The sequence below is a fragment of the Mixophyes fleayi genome, chromosome 8, assembly GCF_038048845.1.
Source record: "Mixophyes fleayi isolate aMixFle1 chromosome 8, aMixFle1.hap1, whole genome shotgun sequence".
Classification (NCBI taxonomy): domain Eukaryota; kingdom Metazoa; phylum Chordata; class Amphibia; order Anura; family Limnodynastidae; genus Mixophyes; species Mixophyes fleayi.
This window is the reverse complement of record NC_134409.1, coordinates 129,869,322-129,893,565: the sequence shown is the minus strand read 5'-3', so window position 1 is coordinate 129,893,565 and position 24,244 is coordinate 129,869,322. Positions and strand designations below refer to the sequence as shown.

Sequence of the window (24,244 nt, the reverse complement as noted above, 5' to 3'; positions counted from 1 at the left end):
GCATGCTGGGACTTGTAGTTTTACAACACCTGGAGTATCACAGGTTAGCCAATACTGTATTAGGAGAAGGACGAGTATACCTCATCCTCCAGTGGTTGTAATGAGGGGAGACAAGCTGTTTAATACACTCCAATTATTGTCATTTAACCAACCAATCACAGGTAAGGTTCTTACCTCTCTGATGGATGACAGTCAGCAGCATACACACACTGTCATGTGTGAATGAGAGGCTGACATGCATGTAGTGTCCTCATCACCATCACACAGCGGAGGCAGCCATTTTGTGGGTTTAACAAAAGGCCACGAGAACGCAGCCCATTATTTCACCACTGACCAGTGACATCACTAGTCCACCAACTCCCATCATGCCTCAGTGAGGACATCAATTCCAGCTGCACTCACAATTGATGGATAAAGCCAACAAAATGGCTGCCTCGGTGGCAAGGTGTGTATAACACAAGACATTGAGACAAGACCAACAAATTCTTTCTACAATCCACTGACCAGGATCATCTCGCTTCTCAGTTACAGTAAATGATTATACATGTTTAACTGTGCTCATCATTTTGTGCAGCAAGAGGACAATACGAGCCAATAAATTAATTCAAGTTATCTTAAACCCCTCAATCTAACATGGATTCATTTACTTAACAATTTCCACCTTCTTTCCCAATAGGTTATTACTAAGAGTTTTTCTAAGGGTGTAAAAAGACCCAGCTCGTTTTCTGCACATCACCCTCACTTCCTCCAAACCGTCTACAGTGTGAAGGGCGTTGTGCGGTCTGTGTAAGTCCAGGCCCCTCGTCGGAGGAGAAGGAGGAGCCTCTGGTCGGCCGGCCAACCACATTCTCTCATCCTTCCTGCACAGTTTAGAGAATGGATGCAGATATCCGATTGGTTGGATAGTGGTTATTGCACCTAATTGGGCAAGTCCTCCAGTGAATGGCTGCCTCTGTTGTGTACATGGAACTGATGCATTAATATTGTTTTTTAATCATCAAGGAGCCAAATTAATTTACAAGCTTCCCCTCTCCACGCACAGCCCTTGCCACAGACATCAATACCCCCCCTTTAGTCTACATACGGCTCCTGAACCCCCTTCTTTTTCACTCATATGCCAAATTCCTTTCATCTCATCCCTCCTCCCCCAGAGTCTTCATCATTCACCTTATTCCAACCTCAATATCCTCCTCCATCCACCATACCCCCCCCTCATTCTTAAAAACCTCCCCAATTGGGTCTCCTTCAGATCAAAGCTGATCTCCACCCCACAGACCATATCACATTCAAATCCGAACCCTCTCAAATTGATCCCTCCCTCGACTGGACCGACTGCCCCTCATACCAATTCCCTCTCTCAGAAGTGCTTACCTGGCGAGGATATGGACGAGGGGACTCTCGGGGCTGGACACCAGTACGGACAACAGTGTCCAACAGAATCCGAAGGCAGGAGCCCTGTCTGGTGGATTGGTGCGAAGTTTAGCTACACAAGACTTTGATCTGGTCTCTTGTGAGACTAAGAGCTCCACAGTCAGCACGTGACAGTCTGGCAGTGAATCAGACCGCAGCAGACTGCTTTTATCCGCGCTTCCACCCCCACAGCGCGGGTCACAGGGCACACGATACCCGCCCTACAACTACGCCTCCAAGGCCGGATCAGACTCCCCCGCACCAATGATGATCTGGGCCTACTCCTCTGCTCACAAGTTGTCCGGACGGTTGTCAGGCCCTGCTGTAAGAGATACCGGATATATCCGCAGCTACCGAACGAATATATAAATGCCATCAACAATTATTTTCAGATAAAATAAACCAAAAACAAATATGTAAGATTGTGAACACTTGAATGGATTGAACAGTATCAAAGGCATTTTTTGTTAACTTCATTTCTGTAGGTTAATAGAAATTAGCCTCCCCAAGCTTCAGATTGGATTACAAGGTCAGTTTCCATAACATTCAGTAATACAGGTGAAGTATAAAAGGTTTAAATATGTTTATTAACCTGAGATGAATAAAATAGAGACAATACAGCAGTTCTCAACAAAACAGAGAAATAAAAAAACAAAACAAAGCTCATATCGTGCACCAGTTCATCACGCCCTATTAACAAACGTCCGTCACCGACACGCCCGTGTTGGGGCAGTACCAGAAAGCTTTATAACCAATTTCTAGTCTTGTTCTATTATGTCAAAAGGTTTTTTTGTCTGAATAAACATTGGGATATTTAATATTCACACATAGCTTATAACTTAAGCCAACACAAACAAAAACAGAATTAAATTAATTTTCAAAAGCTTAGAAATCATTAAGAATTTTTTGTTTGTGTTCAACAGGATTTTTTTTTTTTTTCCACAGTAAAAGCGAAGGTTTCTACCCTATAGTCTGTGTATTTGTTGCCTTCTACATTTTGGGGACTGTACGGATAGTCGTGAAAGTTTCTAGTGAATTCATAATCGATTTTGGTTCGAACTCAAACACAGCATCGCAGCTAAAGTACGAGAATACGGAGGCAAGGGGAGCAATTTTCAGGAGGCTTTTAAAAAATAAAAAAACACACACTGAATGCTGGACGAGAATATGAGACGCGACATCCTGCAATTAGCCGATGGAAGCCCCGTATAAAACAGTCACAAGGCAGGTGTCAGAGTGCAGGAAACAAGTATGAATAACAGTTGTAATATTTACCTACAGCACAACATGCATATGACAAAATAAAAAGACACTTCTAAATGTGTAGTGCAAATTTGAGTGGCCGTTCCCCCCGACTAATACACCTTCATCCATTCTAGTGCTTTGTAGGACCTATACACCCCCTCACCTCTCAGCCCTAGAGGACTAGCAACACCAATTAAATCAACCAAAAACGGATTCATAAATGCATTTAGGTGCACTGTTTGCACTAAGTCTTAGCAGCCAATTACAAATCGCTTTCACTGTCCTCCCAACTTGCACAAAACGGATACAAGAGGACGGCTGATTGGTTGCCGTGATTCAGTGCAAGTTTTACAGATTTTATTTGACAGCACTCTGAATTGTTTTAACCCTTGAGGTGCCAACTCCACATTAGAGGGAAAACAAAATTCTCTTAAAAGCATCAGGCACAAATTAGCTTTATAAGTAACAGTATAACCAAACGTCTATGAAGTTACTTAACAGTTTGGGAAAAGCAGTGACCAAAATTATATCCACCGGTCTTGCCGGAGCTGCAGACAGTTTTGTGGAAATTCATGGAAATGGGTGGGACATCGGTGCATTGGGACGTCAGCAAAAGTCCCACATGGGGGGTAAGTAAGCAGACATCGCCCTACGCTGACTGCAGAATAGTGTCCGAGGCCACTAAGCTTTCCCCTAGGCTATTAAAACGATCATACCACACAAAGATAAAACAAGAATGAAATAGAAACAGTACAGCAACCTTACAGCCCTAAAGGGAGCAGGTCAAGCCGACTGAACAGTAAATCAAAGTCAGCTCGCCGACAACTAGAAGCCAAGTGTGGCATATTGAAGTTTGCACGTTTTTGTGTCTGTGACACATACAGGGCACAGGTAACCCATAATCTTGAAGACCGTGTTAAAGTTCTTCCCAATCGACTCTTCTGCAACTGTCCAAAACACAGGCCACAATCCCAAACCAGTGCACCAACGTTAATGTTGTAGATGTCCCCAACCAGCGCTACGCCACAGTGTCCGTGTCTATATTCCAGGCCGTTCAGTCTGGTCACAGAGCAACACTCACAAGATGCTAAATATCCTGTTACTGAGCTGGTACAGTCTGTAAGAAGATCTTGGTAGCCTTGCGATTAGATCCGTGGTCTTATCATCCAAGGCAGAGACACGGCAATAGTTCGAAAGCTACTTTTGTCTAAAAATTGCTCTGTTTCATTATCCCTTTTCCAGAACAAAACCCAAAACACACGTAAAGTCCATCTGTCCATAAAACTATTGGGTACAATTATATAATATTTTCTGTAGATTAGTCGTCTCCAAAATGATGTTATGGCCATTTGTGCTTTTGTCTTTTAACAGGAATATAAGAGGGACCAAGGGCATTACTTGGGGTATTTGCTTATTCTGAATGTTTCCTGGTTTAAAAGGACACTACTTACCATTCTCTGCTTCAAAGCAGGACATGAGCTCTTTGGTGCCCGCTTGTGAACCAGAGAGGAGCCCCGTCCGCCTTCCCTCCAGTCACATCTCTGTGCCCAGACCAACGAGGAGCTATCTCCCTTTCAAAAAGCCATCCAGGACTCTCTCGCTCTTCTCCGAAAACCAGTATCCGGCCATGGCGGCCACGGCTCCAATGAAGATAGCGGTAAAAACCATGTCTCCCTTTGCTGCTAGCGTGGCCAAAGCGCAGATCACCACGCCGAAAAACATCTGCTGCAAAACCACAACCTCGTCATCGGTGATGTCATCAAACAGGCCTTTGTCGGCATCATCTATGCAAGAGGAAAATAATTCAGAAAATTAAAGATATTCATAAACAGACATCCAGAATACTGGGCAAGTGAAAATACAAGAGACTAAGCTCTAAATATGCATGCTTTTCAGTGGGCACTGCCAGTTTCTAATTGGCTAGTGGCAGTGACAAATTAAAATCCCCAGTGGGATCCAGTTACGGTGAGGACTACTCTATTAAAAATCTTTTCAGAGGAGCTTAGATGATATACTACCTTCAATATTCAGTTTTGCCCGAATTCCTAGCATAGGTGGAGGAGGAAAAGGATGAGGAGTAATGATAGGTTACGCTAAGCCCCCCTACCTTGGTTGTCCGCTCTGCACATTCCATCAACCCTGGAATAACCTTTCTGACAGACACAGGTGAAACTTCCCTCCGTATTCACACAATCCTCCCTTGATCCTTTGCACTTGGGCAACTCACTGTCACACTCATCTACATCTGTAAGAGAAAAAGCAAAACTACCTTAATGTACTCATTTTAATAAGGATAAGTATATTTGACAAGAATATCATTGAAAGGGAATGTATGTATTAGAAATAGAAAGAATATTGCCATATTGTGTGAAAATAACAGGACAGCAGAAGTCATTTTGCTTGTGCTAGCTAAGGTAATTACCATTTGTCTCAAATGTCCATTGTTATGAGGTGTGGCTTAGATTTGATTTGTAATCAGAACACTGTCTCAATATAAAGGTTATTGTATAGAAATGTAAGGTCTCCATGGAAAAGCGTTTCAGGGCTTAAATTCCACCTCCACAAGGAACGCTCAGGAGTTGAGTGAATAATGTACCATTGTTCCTTCTGTTTCCTCCCTATTGTCCACTAGTGAGCTTTACAGACAGCCAGGAGCCGGACCCAGCAGGGGTTACCTGAGGGAGGACACCTGGGGAGGTAGGGGAGGGGGCTGGATAGTGTGAGAAGCCCACCAATCAAAACCTTTTGCAACTCCCCTGGGCAGGCAGTTCCCAAGGTGGGATTAGGAGCTGAACAGATGTGCGACTGATTTTGGCCAAGAGGTGATGCTCTGCCAGAGATTCGCTATGGAACATATTCCACTGGATTTATTTGAACTGATTTCCTCACTTGTTGGACCTGCTATTGTTAAGGGGACCGTGCTGTATTTAATCCTGTTCTGCAGAATAAATCATCCTTCTATTTTTCTCTAATACCGTGTTTGAGTGATTTGGGAACCATGTATCTTCACAATCACGATTAAAAATAAATATATTTAAATCATCTGGCAGACGTATAATAGCATAATACACAAGCTCTTATCATAGAATGGTCATTTTAATTCTTCATAAAACATGCATTCGTTAAAGTTCTGACACCATTGTAGGTGCTGCAGCGCCACCTTGTGGCTGTTTACGTATGTTACAGATCAAGGGAGTAATTCCTATAGACTATAGGAATCAGTTTTGCTAAATACTCACCCAGACATTTGGCACCATCACGATAATACCCAGCGTTGCATTTCTTACACCGGGCTGACCCTGCTCCCATGCAGCCGATGCAGGCTTTGTCACACTCTGGAAATCAGAGACACAGAGTGACAGGAATACGGAGCACACAACCCACATCACAAGGCCTTGGTAAAGGCAGACGGCCATGCTGCATTGAGAACCTCCCATATTAGACAGTAACAGGATCAATCGGCGGATACTTAAAACTTAGAATCCGCTGTTTTCATTAATTGTCAATTGATACATATGAACCCCACCCCCCTTAGAGGGTTTATTTTATCCCCCCCATTAAATTTCTTTCATGAAGATTAGAATAATCGCTTCTCTTCTAAGAAAGTCTATACAGAGACCAGAATAACTCCATTTAGTCTCAAAGAAATGGCTTCCCTCATTGTGCACCACACATTACCAACGCTGAAATACAAGCTGGTGCCTAGCAGCGGCAATTCAGTCTGTGCGGAAGGGGTGGAGCCACCCGTGAGGGGCGGAGCAAGGTAAAGAACCCTGTTCTACAGAGGAGCTATAGTAACTATTTAACAGATCACACACAAAATATACACATTTAACATTATGAAGCTCACGATAGGAAATAAATACTAAATTAAATTTTTGCAACAGCGGCGACCAACCTCGGCATTCGTAGGATCCTTCTGTATTCAGACAGAACTGGTTTGATTTGCAGCGATCCAGTGTGCCACATTCGTCAACATCTGTTTAAAACAAGATAATTATTTTGTATTTGTTTTTCTTTATAGGGTAACCTCAAATCCTCAGATGTTTTGGAGACAACAATGCAGTTTTACTTGGGGGAAGACAGGGCCAATTTTAACTGCACCTACACACCGTGGAGGCTTCCATTTTTTTGGGCTGAGCCAACAGCGAGTGGATAGGCTGCAGTCACCGGAATGTTGGTTCAGCCCACAAAGTGGCCGCACCCGCTGCGTGCAAGCGATGGATCCGCTTTATAACCGCCCGCGCTGGTCACTCACCAATGCACTTCATGTCGTGTAGTATCCAGCCCCTCCGGCACTGGGCACACTGGTCTTCCTCGGGTCCCAGGCACTTGCTGCAGGCTTTGTGACACTCTGCACAGTACAAGACAGACTGAGCGGTAGAACCCACAGAATGATCAGCGTTTCCGCTGCAGTCTCATTTAAATAAAAGGTAATGCCAGCTAGGTCACATTAAGCAGCACACAGTTTTCCGTACAGTCTATCCCGGCTATAGGGGCTAAACTTAATCTCCAACTAGATTGTAATTCATTGTCTTCTATAGTTATTAAAGGGACTGTGACCATTTTATCTGCTCCTAGTACAGGGGAATGCATATGCTGGGCACCGGTTTTACAAGCTACAAGCGTACTCAGGGATTGTCAGACACCTTCTTGCCTGACACTATTCAGTCCTTTGTGGCCCAATGTCATAGCCCACTCCCCCCTGTGCCAGTAGGCCACACCTCCAAACTATAAGCTCTGGGAGGAGAGAACAGAATTATTGGCTTCTCCAGAGAAACAATGGCACCTCTACTGCACGGTCAGATCTCCAAGAAGACTTAAGCATCATCATAGAAAAGAGATAAAGTTAGAACAATATTTTGATAGGAGCTGGGAAGCTTTATGTACGGTCACCCCGCAACTGTGCACCATAAACAGGAAATATTCCGTTGTACCCGACACACTTCACAGTATTTAAAAAAGAAATAAAAATGTTCCGTATGCTACAAAGGGATTCATAGTTGAGTTTCTATTTTAAAGAGTGGATAAACAAACAAGAAAAATAAATAAGACAAAATAAATAGTTAGATCTATATTGGACCATGCACTATCCTCTTACATACCAGAACATACCAGGTGGCTCTCATTTCGGGCTTCCTCATAATAACCAACAGCGCAATCCATGCACAACGGGCCGGCATAGCCGGGGAAACAGTCACAAGACCCTGGGCCGCCTCGCGTTCCTGCACCGCTACATTTCCCGTTTCCGCTGCAGGGCTTCTCTGTGCCCCCGGGGCAGGCTACAAACACAGAAGGGGCAATAAGCACCAGGAGAGGGGGGGAGGTCAGATATACCCCATCACACAACATTACCGTCAGACCGCTTACTCACGTGCGCAATCTGGGCCGAACATGCCCTCTGGACAGCAGAGCTTCAATGTGTCCATACACAGCCACTGGGAGAGGTCACTGGGCTCCTTTGGTCTATACATGAAAGACAGAAGAACACGTGCGTAGTACAATATCCACCTGTGCGCGTCCCCTGCAAAGCACAGGGGAGATTTCTTATCCCAATAGGCTGCAATGTGCGCAGCCGGGGGGCACATAGCGTTGAATTATATCTCCCCCATTGGAGCAAAAAAATTAAAAAACATATATAAAAATGTGCGGACAGATTTAGAGTTGGCAGGATGACCTAGCTCAACTCTAAACTGCAGTGTAAAAATTAATCTGTCCAGTATCTGTGTGTTACATGCAAAAGCAGCCGGTGTATTCCCTGCATGCATAACAATCAATTAAAATAAATGCATTTGCACCCGTTGCATTGTTTGTTGGTTCCTAACTCCAAGCATCGTGAGGTAGAGATTTCGGGCCTCATGTGTGCCATAATTAGGACTTGTGATGGGTCCAAATACAACACCATAAGCACCAAGTTTTCTAGGACAAATCACTTAATTTATGACCCAAACTGAAGCAGGAGATGGATATTGTGACCTACAAGTCACATGGATTCCCCAAATTCTCATTTAAAAATGATGGAGGCCCAAGAATCTAGGGCCTAGTTTAACCCCATTTTATGAAATCATTTTAAATTTATAATGATACATTATATTATATTATATGGGGTAGAGGTTGTACTTGGTCATGGTACAATGAAGCAATTCGAAGCCCTTCAAGCAGAGGGTAAAAATTAGGGTTTGGTTTTTTTTCTGTTTTTAAACATCAGACAACCAATCATTTTAAACAATGGATCAGTATTCAGCACCGGATAACCCTGGACCTTTTAGTCTGTAAATATTACCAACATATTTAAATCTAATTGGATTTATTTCTTACTCATCAATAAAAATAAATACATTATATATAAGAAAGACTTCAAAATGTACAGGATGAAAACTGGGCCACAGTTTCTTCAGTTCCCTTGATAATTCCAGCTTAAAATAGAACTAAAACGAGAACAGTGACAGAATCTAGCTCAAACGTGCAGCATTGTTAATCCACGTTTTTATTTCCCGGTTCGGCCGATGTTTACAGGTAACAAGTACGACAAAGTTTGGTGTCGTATTTAATAGGCCCCATTTAGGATAAGCAGGTTATATCAAAGTTAGATTTTATTCTGTGATTTTGATGCAATGCACTTACACGGAATGAGATAACTATTGTTTTATTAAACATTTAAGACGTTCCATGCAGTTTGCAGCGATGTTTAGGACAGACATCCTCACCTCTTGAACCACCAAGTCTCCAGTTGCTCCTCGTTATGCTCCAACATCTTATTACACTCAAAGTCAGACTTGTCGCAGGCGGATTCCACCACTTCCAGGAAGCGCGTTTCGCTGTGTGATAGGACGAGAGAAGACAAGGTCATTCGGACATGTGATCATTTTACTCTCCGCACTTAGAGAAGTGTTGTGTAAGTTAAGCTGGGTACACACTACACTGTTTTCGTCCAATAATCGGCTCAAACAGCCGTCATACGACCGCTCGTTCTAAAGTCGGGTCGGTGTGTGCAGTGACACGATGGTCTGCCCAAATGGACGATTATCGCCTCATTTGGTTGCTCGTACCGTTTAATATTTTCGTTCCAATCTCGTTTCCGCTGTGTAGTGTGTATAAACTTCCCACCGATCCACAACTGTGAGTACGAAATTACAGTCATTGCTCACGACAACATGGCTGTAAAATGTCGCTAAAGGGACGTCCGCTCTTCACTTTATCGTCCTAAACAAGGCTAGTGTGTATGCAGTCCATGGACCGAGCGATCGGAACATCGATCGCATGTAAAATTGCTCGGCATAAAAAGTTGGTCGCAATTTCTGTAGTGTGTACCCAGCTTTACAGACAGGACATTCTAGGCTTGGAGAGAGATCACCAGCTATTCACAAACAAAAATATTATTACTGGAAGTCTATGCACCTAGAGGAAGTCACTGCTAATATCCTACGCATTTAGGCCACGGATACAGAGTAAGACATTAGCATTTTACATTTACTCTGCTACATCAGGGTAGTATTAGATAGACAGAATTGAGTAATATTTACAGTAATTTAGGATTAAAGCAAGGTTAAGATTATATCTACAACACAGAATATTAAACTTGTGTCCGTACGAGACAACTGTATTTATCATGCTTCACATAACAAGTGTATTTATAACTGCAATGATACGTTCACTAAAGTGTAAGATATATATATATATATATATATATAAATAATCGCATTCTCTTTGCAAAGTGACATCCTAATGGAAAGAGGACACTGATTAGTGTTAGTCGAAGAGTCTATACTATATCCATGGTCCAGTGATTCAACTCAGAAGATATCCAGAGAGGACCTATCAGCACTGAATGAGCTGTTTATATCTGGATCTCTGGTACGGGACTAATCTTTATGTGGAATTCACTTATTATGTCATACATTTAATGCACTATGTTTGGTGCCCTGTGTGTGTGTGTGTGTGTGTGTGTGTGTGTGTGTGTGTGTGTGTGTGTGTGTGTGTGTGTGTGTGTGTGTGTGTGTGTGTGTGTGTGTGTGTGTGTGTGTGTGTATATATATATATATATATATATACACACACATATACACACACACACACACACACATAATATTATGTATTTTATTTCCCCTTTTCAGCTCTTATTAAACAGTACATGTATTTCGCTGTTGTACTGTAATTTTATATGTAAATCCTGTATTTCAATATTGGGTTTTTTTGGTTTTTTTTAAAGAGATATAGCAGTATTATAATGTAAGCTCTAAGCATAAGGTTTGTGGCACACAACGTTCACATTTTAAAATCATAGAGTACTACTGCCATGTACTGTCCAAAGTTGGTAATGTTGTTTTTGAAGCAACAAATGATATTGGGCCAAAACCATGCTAAAATGCAAGGGGTGAAAATTAGTTTTCTATTTTGCACATAAGTTAAATTCTGGCTGTTTTTTCATGTAACACACAAATACTTGATAGCTTATTTGTACACTGAAATTTGAAGTTGATATCTGTGTGCTACATGAAAAAACAGTCAGTATTTAACTTATGTGCAAAACAGAATACTAATTTGCACCCCTTGCATTGTAGCATGGTTTTGTCCAGGAGACTTAAATAAGACATTTCTTGCCTAAGTTCCTTAATGAATCAGGCCCATTATTATTTATTATTATTATTAATGAAGACAATTTTCAATAACAGTCACAAATTGAGTTACCACAATACCTGATTTCATATTTTGCCAGTTTCTCCTCCTCCCAAGCAGTGTTGCCTCCACCAAAGTTTAGCCTGGCCGTTTTGTCTATGCCCTAAAACAGAAACAATGCCAGTCAAACATCATTAATCTACACAGAGGTAGTGGATGCTGATGTATGCATTGTGAGTGAATGTCCATAAAGCACGGTGGCTCAGTGGTTAGCACTTCTGCCTCACAGCGCTGGGGTCATGAGTTCAATTCTCGACCATGCCCTTATCTGTGTGGAGTTTGTATGTTCTCCCCGTTTGCGTGGGGTTTCCTCCGGGTGCTCCGGTTTCCTCCCACACTCCAAAAACATACTGGAAGGTTAATTGGCTGCTATCAAAATTGACCCTAGTCTCTCTGTGTCTGTGTATATTAGGGAATTTAGACTGTAAGCTCCAATGGGGAAGGGACTGATGCGAGTTCTCTGTACAGCGATGTGGAATTAGTGGCGCTCTATAACTAAATGATGATGAAAGTGTGCACTCCCCATAGGCCTGTATTCCTTCCTCTCTTCGTTTACTAGGTAAAGTGTTTTTTTGTAAAGCTCAAGAGCAGAATCGTTTAAAAGGGAGAGACTAACTAGAGGCAGCATAATACCATTTTAATGCTGCCCCTGGTCATTGCTGCCCTAGGCAGGAGCCCATCTGGCTTATACAGAAAACAGAGCCAATGTGTAAACAGTTAATCATCACTGCAGATTAGTGCACCAGGATCAGTGCAGTTTGTCAGTCTCTCCCACAATATTTGACAGGCAAATGAAGTTGTGGAAATTTACAGAGAGAGACTGGCAGCAGATTCTAGCAAATGTTTCATCTGCAATCAGCCAGCCTGTCCCACAGTCAGGTTGTCCATTATACTGTCTATTCAGGGTTCCATACAACAAAATGTAAGAGACCCTCCTCCATTTCTGTATACAGCACCACAAAGCACCCAATATTAAAGAACAGAATATAAAGCTACAAGACAACACATGCATAATACTCTCTATATGGTTATAGAGAGGAAGTGAGCAGTGCATGCTCTCTGCCTATACAATTGTGGAGAAAATAGCTATCATTGTCAAAATTAATTATTTTCTAGGGGCTCAAAGCATTAGTAAAACTAATACACCACAGAAATTTTGACATGTTTTAAAAGAGCGAGGAATTGTCCTAGCTTTGCTCACATGTTAGAGGAGCTCTAATTATTCTTGAAAATCATTCAGAAGCTGTTCACTACGTCCTGTCATATTTTTGAGAGAGTCCATTCCGCCCCACCTATCGCTAATCTCGACCTGTCAACAGTTTTCCTGTTAAAAGCAATGTGCGACAAGAAAAAACAAAACACAAAAGCGCATTTCATTTTGTGTAGCGCCGCAGAATGTATAGGACAGACATAGTTTGGGGTTATCCCCCTGCAGTCTATGAGCAAAGTTAAGGTGCGTCTGGTATATATATACTTGCGGTAGAACATTCAGTCGTCTCCAGACTTGGCCACATCCCTATGATGTCATAACCCCGCCCCCCTCCATGGCATCAGTGATCCACATGGGGCCGCACAGAAATTATCCAGAACGGACAAGAACTAGATAATTTATTATGTTCTCTCACTCTGGTTAGCGCTGCAAATGTATCCACTCTCCACGTGTACAGCACATGTAGCACGACAGATCAATGTATCGCAACCATTCCCTACGTTACAAAGTCCTCACACTCAGGGCCATCTTGGTAAAGGGCGGAAGGGTCTTTCCTGCCAGGACCAGCGCCCACCATTAGTAATGGTGCTTGAGTACGAGACACCTTACAACCTACAGGTAAACCCATCAGCCTCAGGTTTCCTAAGAAGACAAGAGACACCTTGTTTGAAAGATAGGTGCCTCTAATCTCAAATGCACCCTCAACTCTAACATAGCCTAATGTTAGCCCAGGTCTTAAATCTGAACCTACCTCCAACTTCAACCCCAGACCTAACAATAAATATATATGTAAAGCCAGTTTAAGCTTTAATACTATTCAGAGTGTTAATATAATGGATAATGTGCCCCTTAATGTAAATTATAATTCTCTGAAGAGTTCCAAGATCATATAAAAATGTACAAATGTGCAGCGGTTCCGAATCTCCAAAATGACTACCAATATCCGTAACAATTTACAATAGGAGCGCGTTATTCCTTATATAACAGCAGTGATCAGTCAATAGGACTTAAATACAGAAAATTACATTTTAGATTAATGAAGTCTTAACATGTTTCACGGTTACAGATTCCCACGGCTGTGCACCAAATACATCCATAATTTACAATACAGCAAAGTGTCTTTGTATTAGGGGGCATTTAGGAGATGTAAGTGGGACAAGACAGGTTCCACAAACAGAGTACTTCTTACCTTAACAAAATTGTTAACCAAATTCTGGCAAGTCGTGCACGGCTCTTGCTTGGCGGCGCCAAGTTTATCGCATAGCACAAGGAAGAACAAAGTTCCGAAGAAGGGCGCCATCAGTCTCTGCCGGTAGTCCATGTTGAAGAGCGGTCACACTGGAGTATTGTCCAAGACCAATACTGACACTATAAACAAACACAAAGATATGAGGGAAAGATTGCTTAAGAAAATATATAAAGCACTGGTCATCTAGATTGTCACCCTTAGATTGTACGCTCCTCTGAGCAGGGCCATCTCTCCTCCTGTTTCCACCACTTCTAACTCTGCTCTCCAGCTACTTAGCCCTCCTCCTCGAGGGTCCTCCACCCCACGTCCACTCTCGCTCCCTCCTCCCTCCTGGGGGTCTCCCTGTCTTCCGCGCCCTCCTTCTTGGGCCCCGTCGTTTGCGGATCCTCCCTCCCCCTTCCCCGCCCTCTCTAGCTGTGCATTGAGCTTACTGAGTTGCTGTGTTTACTGTACTGTGCTGTCTCCCATTGTATTGTAATTTTGTTTGTCTCTGTACGGCGCTACGGACGCCTTGTGGCGCCTTATAAATAAATAATAATAATAATAATAATAATAATCTAGACTCAGAAGAAGCCACTATTCTGTGGGCTGGGCCAATATTCAGGAGTATGCAGTATATCCATCCGTTATGAACTAAAGCCTTGGAAACAACGGTCATGACTATTGGTAATGAAGCACCTTCGTGATGTCACTGCTTCCTAGTAAACTGATTGGCTGCGTTTTAATGAATATTGGTATTAGCTCACAAGAAGCCTGATTCTGCTGCGTGCAAGTATAGGGCACTCTGATCTTTAGCAATTACCAAATTTCATGTGTCACAATTGTACTACAGTCACATCTAGTGCTGCTGGGAATATCTGCCATAGGGTTCAATAAAAGGACTTCCATTATTAATGAGACATTGCATCTTCAGGTTCTGGGAGATGCTGAATTTTAAATCTGCTCAACTGCTCAGTGTGAAATCCCAAAACGCAGGGACCTAAGTGGTATTGAGGTTCTGCTTTGAGCCATTGAAGTACTGACTTTGCACAGGAAAGGACATGTGTAGGGATAAATGTGGAGCATATACTTAGGTTAACAACAAATGTAATATAACAGGTTTCTATTGAAAGACCTTTGGGGCTACAGAATTCTGTGGTCTTGTCTCGGGGAGACAATAAGTATCACTATCTCAGTAATTTACTTCTGGACCACTTCATAAATAACGATAAAACCTCACTTTAAAAACTATTTTCCAATTTTTTATTGTAATCCCTGCTACCATGTGACAAACAGCAAACAATAAGGTTATTAGGTCTGTGAATCTTTTGTATTCACTTATTAATATGTGAGCAGGAAGGTGTAACCCAATACGGGGGTAACATCACGGCTGCAAAGATCTACCAATGCACGTCAGAGCAGTTTGTTAAACTGTAATATGCATACAAGCCCTACCATCTGTCACTAAACATAATATTATAACATATACTGGGGGGGAAAAAAAACTATTGTCCACTACTGTATAATATTATTTGTATATGTTTTAATATTATGCATTTGCTATGAATGGGTCATTCATGTGATGGGCACAGTCTCTTTACTATATAATAGAGAATGGATCTGCACATCACAATCCCTGTATACCTTGAGAAACCATGTATTCTATAGGAGATAAGAATTCTTTTATTTTTTTTTTAAATTGTATGTGTACTTAATATAGGAGATTTTTTTTGACAGGACACCATGATGCACTTAAGGTTCCCAAAAATGCAGGTTACAACTAAAACCTAGCAAAACACATAGCTATTGCATTTATTCCAAATAGATTCTGCATTTGATCTACGCATGCATCTGAGCTAATGGCACTTGCAGCTCACATGTCTCCAGTTATATTGCTGATTTGGCAATCTTAACAGGTCTCCTGACCCCCCTCCTCCTCCTCCTCCTCCTCCTCCATATCACCAGTGTGACACAGGCCAGCATGCTCCCATGCCCCATGTCTTGCCCCTCTGCCACCTTATTCTGCATTGCAGAAGCCCATGCATGCAGCTGACTGCCCCTGGTGGATGCCACCCCCTGTCCTCCTCCATATCACCAGTGTGACACAGGCCAGCATGCTCCCATGCCCCATGTCTTGCCCCTCTGCCACCTTATTCTGCATTGCAGAAGCCCATGCATGCAGCTGACTGCCCCTGCACCCATACCTTCCTCCAGCTCCTGTGCCCCCCTGCAGGGTGTGCCCTGCAGACAGATGTGGGGTGCAGCTCCAAGGCTGAGGCTCTATTCTCCGTTGCTCCCAGCATGCACCCCGCACACTGCAATCACCAGCTGGCTGCAGGACACGTCTGCCATTGGAGCTGCCCCTCAGCCAATCGCAGCCGGCCATGTGCAGTGACGTCACCCGGCCAGGTTTAAAGGGCCCAGCAGCTGTCATCCTGGATTAACCCCCTGCGCGCTGCAGAGCTGGGGAGCAGGAGGGGCAGGAGCTGCAATAGCTGGAGGAGACACTGGATACAAACACATCTATTTATAAACTACAGTTACAGTTTCAGCTGCTGTAAATTGTAATTCTAGAAAGTTCTGGGATAGTTTGTGGGTGAGAAGGGATTAATCAGAGTCCTACATCGAGAGTAGCGAAATGCAATCTGTGTACCATTGCTGAGTATAATGTAAAGGAGTCTTGTGCAGAATAACATCGGTTTCAGTAATAATTCGTTATTATAGTTGTTGCATGTACATGATTGCTTTGCTCTCAGCAGCAGAGCCCTCCCCCCATTCTGTTTTGCTTTTTTTTTTATCAGTGAATCACTGTATTATGCATCTTGCATGTTATATAAATACTTGTATATTATATACCTTACCTACCTATTACTTCTTATGTGCAGAAAGACTTAGGGGTCTGTTTATGAAAGAATAAAAAGCCTGATTAGGGCTTCACCCAATTTAACATTGCCTTCTGGCCGGGAGGAGCTGTGGATTGTGCTCACCTACTTTTAGAATAAATGATCATTTGGGGTTTTCTGATAATGTTACACATAATGGTCTCTGGTTCATAAATTAACTGTTTCTTATAAGTAGCAAGTCACTGGGTTATAAGTAGTTATAATAGACTAACTATCCCTTACATACTGCGCCACATTCTATTTCTATGCAGAAACATTGTTACCCTGTACAGGTATCTAAGTTCAATGCAGTGGCGGATGTTCCCGTGGGCTGACAGAGAGGCAGAGAATTCTGTCCGGCCGCTCTGATTGTGTTTTAATACAATCAGCGCGACCGAGCTGCATTATTTGCTAACCTGTCAGCCGTGAACATGAATATAGTGAGCTGCCGTTTGCGTTCCAAATGCCAAACTTCCTGTCAGTGGAACGCATATGCGTTCCACGGTGGAACTTAACGGCTGAAGCATCAAACTCTGGTAAGTTAAAATCTCTCTCTCCTCCTACCCCACCCCTCTCCCCCCTCCCCCCTCCTTAGATGGGGGCGCCGGTGCCCTGTCTCGCCCAGGGCACCAAAATGTATAGTTACGGCACTACTATGCATCAGGATTGCTGGGTAGCGGGCAGAGCATTGACACAGAGGTGCTGGGCTCAACACAGGACAGCCGAGGAACGGTGTGAGCTCTTATCTTTTGGTCACAGGATACAGCTGGTAGTAATCGCAGCCAGAATCTTCAAGCAGGGATGGTTTATTGCTCAAGAGTCCTGACAAGGACTTTTACATACCGGTTTGATGTACTAGCGAGCTTTCCAGAAGTTACAGATGGAATGATACATTACATGGGAAAACAGTGCTCTTTTTATACAGATTCTGAAACATATTGGCATGTGGTAACCCTGTCCAATGATCCTAGCTGGCACCGAAAAGTCTGAGATATTACATCAGATAATTGAACATCAGGATGTGATATTTCTCTAGACTTGGAGTTAACACAGTCTTAAACTTTAACAAAATTGACAACAATGCTGATTCCATTATCTATGCAGTTAGTATATCTTTTTAACAAGACAGGGTGATAGGTAATGACCTCCTGCTAAAGAAGGTGTTTGTCACGTTAGAGATGAAAAAACGTACTTACTGGCATAATACATTAGAATATATTTCCTGTACAGAAATACAACACAATATAAAAAAATCTGTAAATTGGCAATGTTATATAGCTGTGCATTACACCCCTAATTAAAAATAATTATCTACAATAATTTATTTCTACGTGATGCAGCCAAACCCTGTAATGGTAATTTTAAGAATATGCTCAGTAAATACTCTGTAAACTTCATGGTGACAGCACCCCCTAGTGTAGAAATTTATCATAGCAATCCATTTTGAACGAACCACCTTTAAGTTTGGCTACATTGTTGGAAATCTAGTTTGACAATTTGGCCTATTTCAACCAAATTGGCCTGGCACTGAGTGCTGGGGCAAGTTCCCCTATGGCATTGTACCCTCGGTACCTCAGATTAGGAGTATGGCGCTTAGCTGTGACGTCATAGCTACCCGCCCCCCATTTACTGGTAGCAGCTTAACAGACTGACTAACATTTCATCTTTTTGACCTGTATCCGCTCCCATTAGGACATTGTACTAAAGCTGTCTAATGGAGAGGGGTGTAGTACTATTTTTTACATTAAGTAGGTTTAACAAAGTAGGTTTAACGCTGATCATTACATTTTACCTGCAGGTTTCATAGGATTTAGCTGTCCATTAATAATCTCTGGATAAATGACAGCTAGAATCTGATTGGTTGCTATGGGCAACACCTCCACAATCTGATATCGGCGCACATTACGGATGTTATCTCTCGGCCGCCCTCATGTATTGCTGGTGTCAGACGCTGTCTACAGTATTCCTACATTAGACCTCAGTCATGTCCTTTGTTGTTATCAGTGAGTTATACATATGACTGGGGTTAAAGTCTACAAGGAAAACTGATGCACGTTCCCTGTTCATGTGACCATTACTTGGAATTTCGGACTCTAGCGCCAGTAAGGCGGCGCCAATATTATTTTAGGTTTAAGCCAGTGGTGCTCCAACACTTTTTAGCGGGCAGCCAAGTATCAATGTGCTATTTTTCTGGGATACCAAAGAAGAGTTTCCCAATAGAATGCAATGAATATCTGAAAATCAAAATTTGGTTCTAGAACCCCACTGGGGGTCCTGACCACAGGTCGCGCATTTCATGTTTAAAGACGTTTAGAGTTTAAAGCGGAATCTCCTTCTTAGTAGGTATCCCCCCCTTCCCTTACTGTACTCACCCTACGCTGGTTCAACCCTGTTCCACCTCTTAAATCGTAAGGAGGCGCCAGCCAATGAGATGTAAAAATCTATACACGGATATATATACGTATGTGTTCTGGATGCGCATGCGCATGGCGGAGATGTGTACCTTATGCAAAAAATCAGACGTACCTCCACCTCTAAGTCCCACTGTGACTTATGTTGACAATTCTCCATTTTCTGGTGTACGTGAATAAGTGCATTAAATAAATACATTAGTAAGATACTATCATCATCATCTATTTATTTATATAGCACCACTAATTTGGCAGCCCCTGCCCCATTGGAGCTTACAGTCTAAATTCCCTAACATACACATACACACACAGACTAGGGTCAATTTGATAGCAGCCAATTAACCTACCAGTATGTTTTTAGAGTGTGGGAGGAAACCAGAGTACCCAGAGAAAACCCACGCAAACACGGGGAGAACATACAAACTCCTCACAGATAAGGCCATGGTCGGGAATCGAACTCATGACCCCAGTGCTGTGAGGCAGAAGTGCTAACCACTGAGCCACCGTGATACTAATGTACTCCTCTGGCTATTTTTGGTACCAGACACTTTAGATATTATATTCAGTCTATAAAACCCATCCCTGTGCTTCCTTGTGTATATCAAATGCAGATAAACTGCCATATTAATCTAAACCCCCCAAATAATACACTATTAGTAATCTGAGAAATATTTATTTTCAGTTTAAAGATTTTTTTTTCAACAGTATTAGGTTTGTTTTGGGAAAATTTGAAAAAAATAGGGACACGAACTTGGGGTTAAAAGTTAGCATTACGTCAGCTTGTAATGTACTGATAAGATGACTTTCATATTTAATCTAGTAAAAACAGAATGGGTTGGGGTTTATTCATTTGGCCTTATTCAATATTTACAATAGTTTTGCAATAAACATCATCTGTGAAATTGGCACATTTCCATTAAATTCATTGTACTGAATCTACTGGATATAATAATATTTGTACACACAATTATTGCATGTTTTGTTACAAAAACGTGCCTAGTTTTACAACAAAATGTATTCAGTTCAAAATGTTTCTACATTGCTGAGTACTTTATTTTTGTTTTAAATTATTTTTATCAAAGAAATAGACATGTACCGCTTTATCTAGGATAATAGTCGACAGCTGTTTTGCGCATTGTTTTGATAAGTACATTATTTCTGTACATCGCTAAATTCCCGTCTCCTGGCCTTATCGGTTATAATATATTGCAAATTTTTACTTTTGGCTCAAACGGCATTAATAAAATTCAGATTTTTATTCCAGACGAGTGCTATGTGGCTCTTTTTAAATTATCTGACAAAATTTCTACATCCATCCATTCAGCCGTCCAGCGTTAAGACCTCAATTGTAGATATCTATATGAAATTCGGATGTATGCGACTTGGTGTGGCCCCAGGGCCGCCCGTTGTCCATCACTTCTTTATAGCATCTGGGACAATGATCTCTAAAGTGAAGGCTTTCTAACTAACTGATAAAATGCTATTGCTTTCATAGGCAAACCGAGGGGGAGGGGGGCGGGGGTTTCTAGTGCCTGAGAACCCTCCTCCAAGCCTGGGGCACTGTATAATTGAGGTGGCTGGACCCTGCCCCCACTTTACACAGCTCTGTTTGAAAAGGGAGAGCTGTGTGCACCTAACAGTAGTGCACGCAGCATTGCCCATGTATATTATGGGGATAGGAAGAGTTGGAGAGCAGCCAAGCACTGTCTAATATTATAGCCACACCCCTATGCATGCTGGTCACGTCCCCTTTCGGCGTGGTGTGGAAACCCCCCTCTACAAATCCTGCGTTTGCTTTACCCAGTGTGTTCTTCGGTTAAGACTGAAGCAATGAAGACATTTTTATTTTATATTTCAATCCATTCTGCACAAACAGTCGGAAACCACTTGATGTTCACCTGCTGCTGCCAATCAAGGTTCCCCCAACAGGAGCAGGGGGGGCAGGGGGGCATCTGCTCCCCGGGCCGGTCCTATAGTGGGTTACTTTGGGCTGGGTCACTGGGCCACCAGCATTTTCTTCCCTTTAAAATGTTCCTAATAGGCTGCCGAGTCAAGCCTTGCCCGCCGGGCTAAAATTTTCCAGCCCTCCCCTGTTCCCCAGGCAGGGAACCATTGAGCTTTCCCAAGAAAAATCCTTCCCCCCTCACATTCAATAATGGTAGCCCCTCTGCCTTACCTCACATAGCCACGAAAATAAGAGACAAAATATTTTATTTCCTTCATATGATTTAGAACATATATAAAAGATTTTCTATTGGTTGATGATCCAAAGAAATTAAATTACAAATTTCACGGTTTACAAATAATTTTACCTCACAAACGAAAAGAAAGAAAGAACATTTGTAGTGATAGATAATCCAGTCATAGACTTGTGGAATTTCTATTTCTAGCAATTAATGTGCAGACAAGTTTCACAGAAACCGACAGAACTAGATAAAGAATAAGAACTGCGCTGAATATCAGAGCGTAATCAAGTGCTACAATGAACCCGTTAACTATATACAGCGGCGGCAGCCATTTTGTGGCTGAATCAAACAATTTATGGGAATGCGGTCTATAAATTTACTATCGATAAGTGACATCAAAAAGACACAAGGCTCTTCGTGACTCATGCCTCCGCGATGTCACTAGAGCTTAGTGAATTGATAGGCTGATTATCTTTTCAGACCTTAAAATGGCTGCCAACCGTGAGTTTCCCACCTTCAGGTGGCTTTAAATTATAGGCTTGTATTCATCATACCGCAACTTATACTAAACATATTGTTTTTTTCCATTATAGCTTCATTCTGGAGCTTTATATAATCAGTTACTGTGATTTATTTCCGATGTTCTGGAATGCAGCTGGATGGTATCCAATGCACAGAGCAAAGCAGTGCTGTGTCATAACCAAGGGCGTGGGCAATAAACAAACCTGTTTTGTGATATAGCTGCATGGCTGAGAAGCACAGAAGTGTACCAGCAAATTTTTTGGCACTCGGTTTTCCCGGATAGCCTCCACTTCTCCCTAAATGTTTTAATTCACAATGCTTAATTTCCCATGATACAAACTTCTGTTATTAACAGGATATAGCTTTTTTCGGAAATCAAAACAAAGATTGGGGTGTATGTTGTGTGAGAAAACTTCATATAAGTGTCTGGGTTTTTCATTTCAAAATGATGGGATCCCATGGTACAAGCCAATAAAGTTAAGTCACCTCAATGTGTGGTTTGTTTGATTTTTTTTTTTTTAAACATGAATCATTTATCTGTAAGAAAACACCTCGTTTTCATTTATTTACGTACATTTTTTCTTTAAGCAGCTATCAAGAATGTACAGTTTACAAGTGTTATCGCCACGGCAACCACAGTATTACGTAGTGAGCAGAGAGACTTTGGAATGCCCCGCTTCTCAGCACGCACGTTCATAGCATAATTCCACCCATCCCCATTCCTTTGCTATCACGTGACCAGCCAGGAGCTGGATGACTGACTGGCTCTAACTCAAAGATCAGGTAATAGCTTGAGAGCAGAAACCACACGCTTACAGCTGACAGACACTTTCCCGTAGTGGCAGCCATACCCATCTCCCCCCACAGAGTGCTTATACATAAAGGACACTGAGTTATAGGAGGACATCCTGGACCAGACCAACATAACCGTCAGCTTCATGTTACAAAGGTACAAAACTTGCTGTTTATAAAAAAAAAAAACAAGTCTACGTGGGAATGCAGATTCAAATGTGCTCTACTTAATTACTGAAGACGCAGAATGCCCATTTCTGCTTTGTATGTCCACGTCTTCAATTTCATTAGTAAACACTGTTGCCCAATTCTAAGCTAGGTTTACCCTCCATTTCTCTGGCACGGCTCCTACTTGTCTGGTGAATACAGTGCACTATTGTCCGAATGTCTGTCAAGTTCTCTAACCATAAGGGGTTGTAACTCGACAGATACACTTCCATCAGGAACCATAGAATCCTGGCACACCAACATCGGGGTCTGCAGTCTGTTGGTGATGGTAGCAGCCAGTTGGTTAACTTGTTTCCTGCCCAGTTTTTTATCGGAGTTTCCCGCTAGTTCCCGTAATAGTTTTACAAGGTTTAAAGGCAGGGTATAAACTGGGACCGATTTAAACAGTTCAGGGATAACGTTTTGGCTGGAGGAACTGAATCGGGCCACTACATAGAGTCCTTTGGCCATCCCGTCGCGAAAGTTGGGATGTACGCAATTTAACACAGCTCCGAACGAACTATACGGATCCAAATCCACCGGTTTCCGGTCCCTCCATGCGATGTATCTCTCTCGGGCGCCCTCGGAGAACAGCAGGATGATTAAGCCTTTTTTCTCGGAAACGAGGGATTTTTGTTGGTGGTACCATGGCAGAGGGTTGATTTTGCCCATTTCAACGCGGTGCCACTGATCCAAGACCACGTCCAGCTTAAGGTCTTTCAAAGAGGAGGCAAACACCTGCACTAATGTCTCGTAGGCCGGGTTATCTGGGGAGTAGAGGATCAACACCCTGCGATCTCTGAAAATTTCACCTGCAAAATAAAAAAACGAGTTGGAGGTAGGAGCTTTGTTTCATATAGAGGGCACCACAATCACGTCCCTGCCCTGTGCTACCGGGGGCTTTGTTTCAGAGATGGGTATACAAAACTAAATAAATAAATAAAAATAACGTAGAATCCAGGACCTAGTCAATAATATCTAGGAGCCAGGGCCTTCACTGACTTCAATATAAAGAAACTGCCAATAGCTCAGCACCAGCAGCAAGTTTTTAGACTATCTAAGTCTGACTTCCTGCTGCCTCCATTCCCCTCCTCACATCATGTCACTGCCACTGTCACATGCAGCCCTGTCCTCACTGACACATCACTCATATCCGGATATACTCTCTGCTGCTGGGGACCCTGTTCCTTCCACTATATAACTCTCAGTCTGTGGCTTCCTGCTGCCTCCATTCCCCTCCTCACATCATGTCACTGCCCCTGTCACATGCAGCCCTGTCCTCACTAACACATACCTCATCTCCTGATATACTCTGTGCTGCTGGGGACCCTGCTCCTTCCACTATATAACTCTTAGTCTGTGGCTTCCTGCTGCCTCCATTTCCCTCCTCACATCATGTCACTGCCCCTGTCACATGCAGCCCTGTCCTCACTAACACATACCTCATCTCCTGAATATACTCTGTGCTGCTGGGG

The 24,244-nt window shown here is 42.6% G+C and overlaps 2 protein-coding genes across 2 annotated transcripts in view; both read right to left on the bottom strand.

Annotated features, from left to right (window-relative positions):
* Positions 1-1,978: 1,978 nt before the first annotated feature.
* CRELD1 (CRELD disulfide isomerase 1) lies at positions 1,979-16,098 on the bottom strand. The gene is made up of 11 exons (XM_075183516.1): positions 15,974-16,098; positions 13,731-13,909; positions 11,352-11,434; positions 9,363-9,473; positions 8,030-8,121; positions 7,761-7,937; positions 6,914-7,009; positions 6,554-6,634; positions 5,895-5,990; positions 4,763-4,900; positions 1,979-4,439 (listed from the first exon to the last, which is right to left on the bottom strand). The coding sequence occupies exons 2-11, from the start codon at positions 13,860-13,862 to the stop codon at positions 4,219-4,221; spliced, it is 1,227 nt and encodes a 408-aa protein (XP_075039617.1). The 5' UTR covers positions 13,863-13,909; positions 15,974-16,098; the 3' UTR covers positions 1,979-4,218.
* Positions 16,099-22,302: 6,204 nt separating this feature from the next.
* The window catches only part of IL17RC (interleukin 17 receptor C), a 44,639-nt gene continuing 42,697 nt past the window's right edge, over positions 22,303-24,244 (bottom strand). Inside the window, exon 19 of the mRNA XM_075183523.1 lies at positions 22,303-23,581. Within this exon, the coding sequence (XP_075039624.1) occupies positions 22,911-23,581 (671 nt within the window). The 3' untranslated portion in view covers positions 22,303-22,910. The remainder of the gene's footprint in view (positions 23,582-24,244) is intronic.

What these genes read in the sequence shown, in the direction of transcription:
- CRELD1 (XM_075183516.1), bottom strand. Translation starts at nt 13,862, where the DNA reads ATGGACTACCGGCAGAGACTGATGGCGCCCTTCTTCGGAACTTTGTTC. An exon ending in GAGCCACCTGGTATGTTCTG is followed by an intron (nt 7,010 to 7,760) that starts GTATGTAAGAGG and finishes TGTACTGTGCAG; the next exon opens with AGTGTCACAAAGCCTGCAGC. An exon ending in AGGATCCTACGAATGCCGAG is followed by an intron (nt 5,991 to 6,553) that starts GTTGGTCGCCGC and finishes TCTGATTTCCAG; the next exon opens with AGTGTGACAAAGCCTGCATC.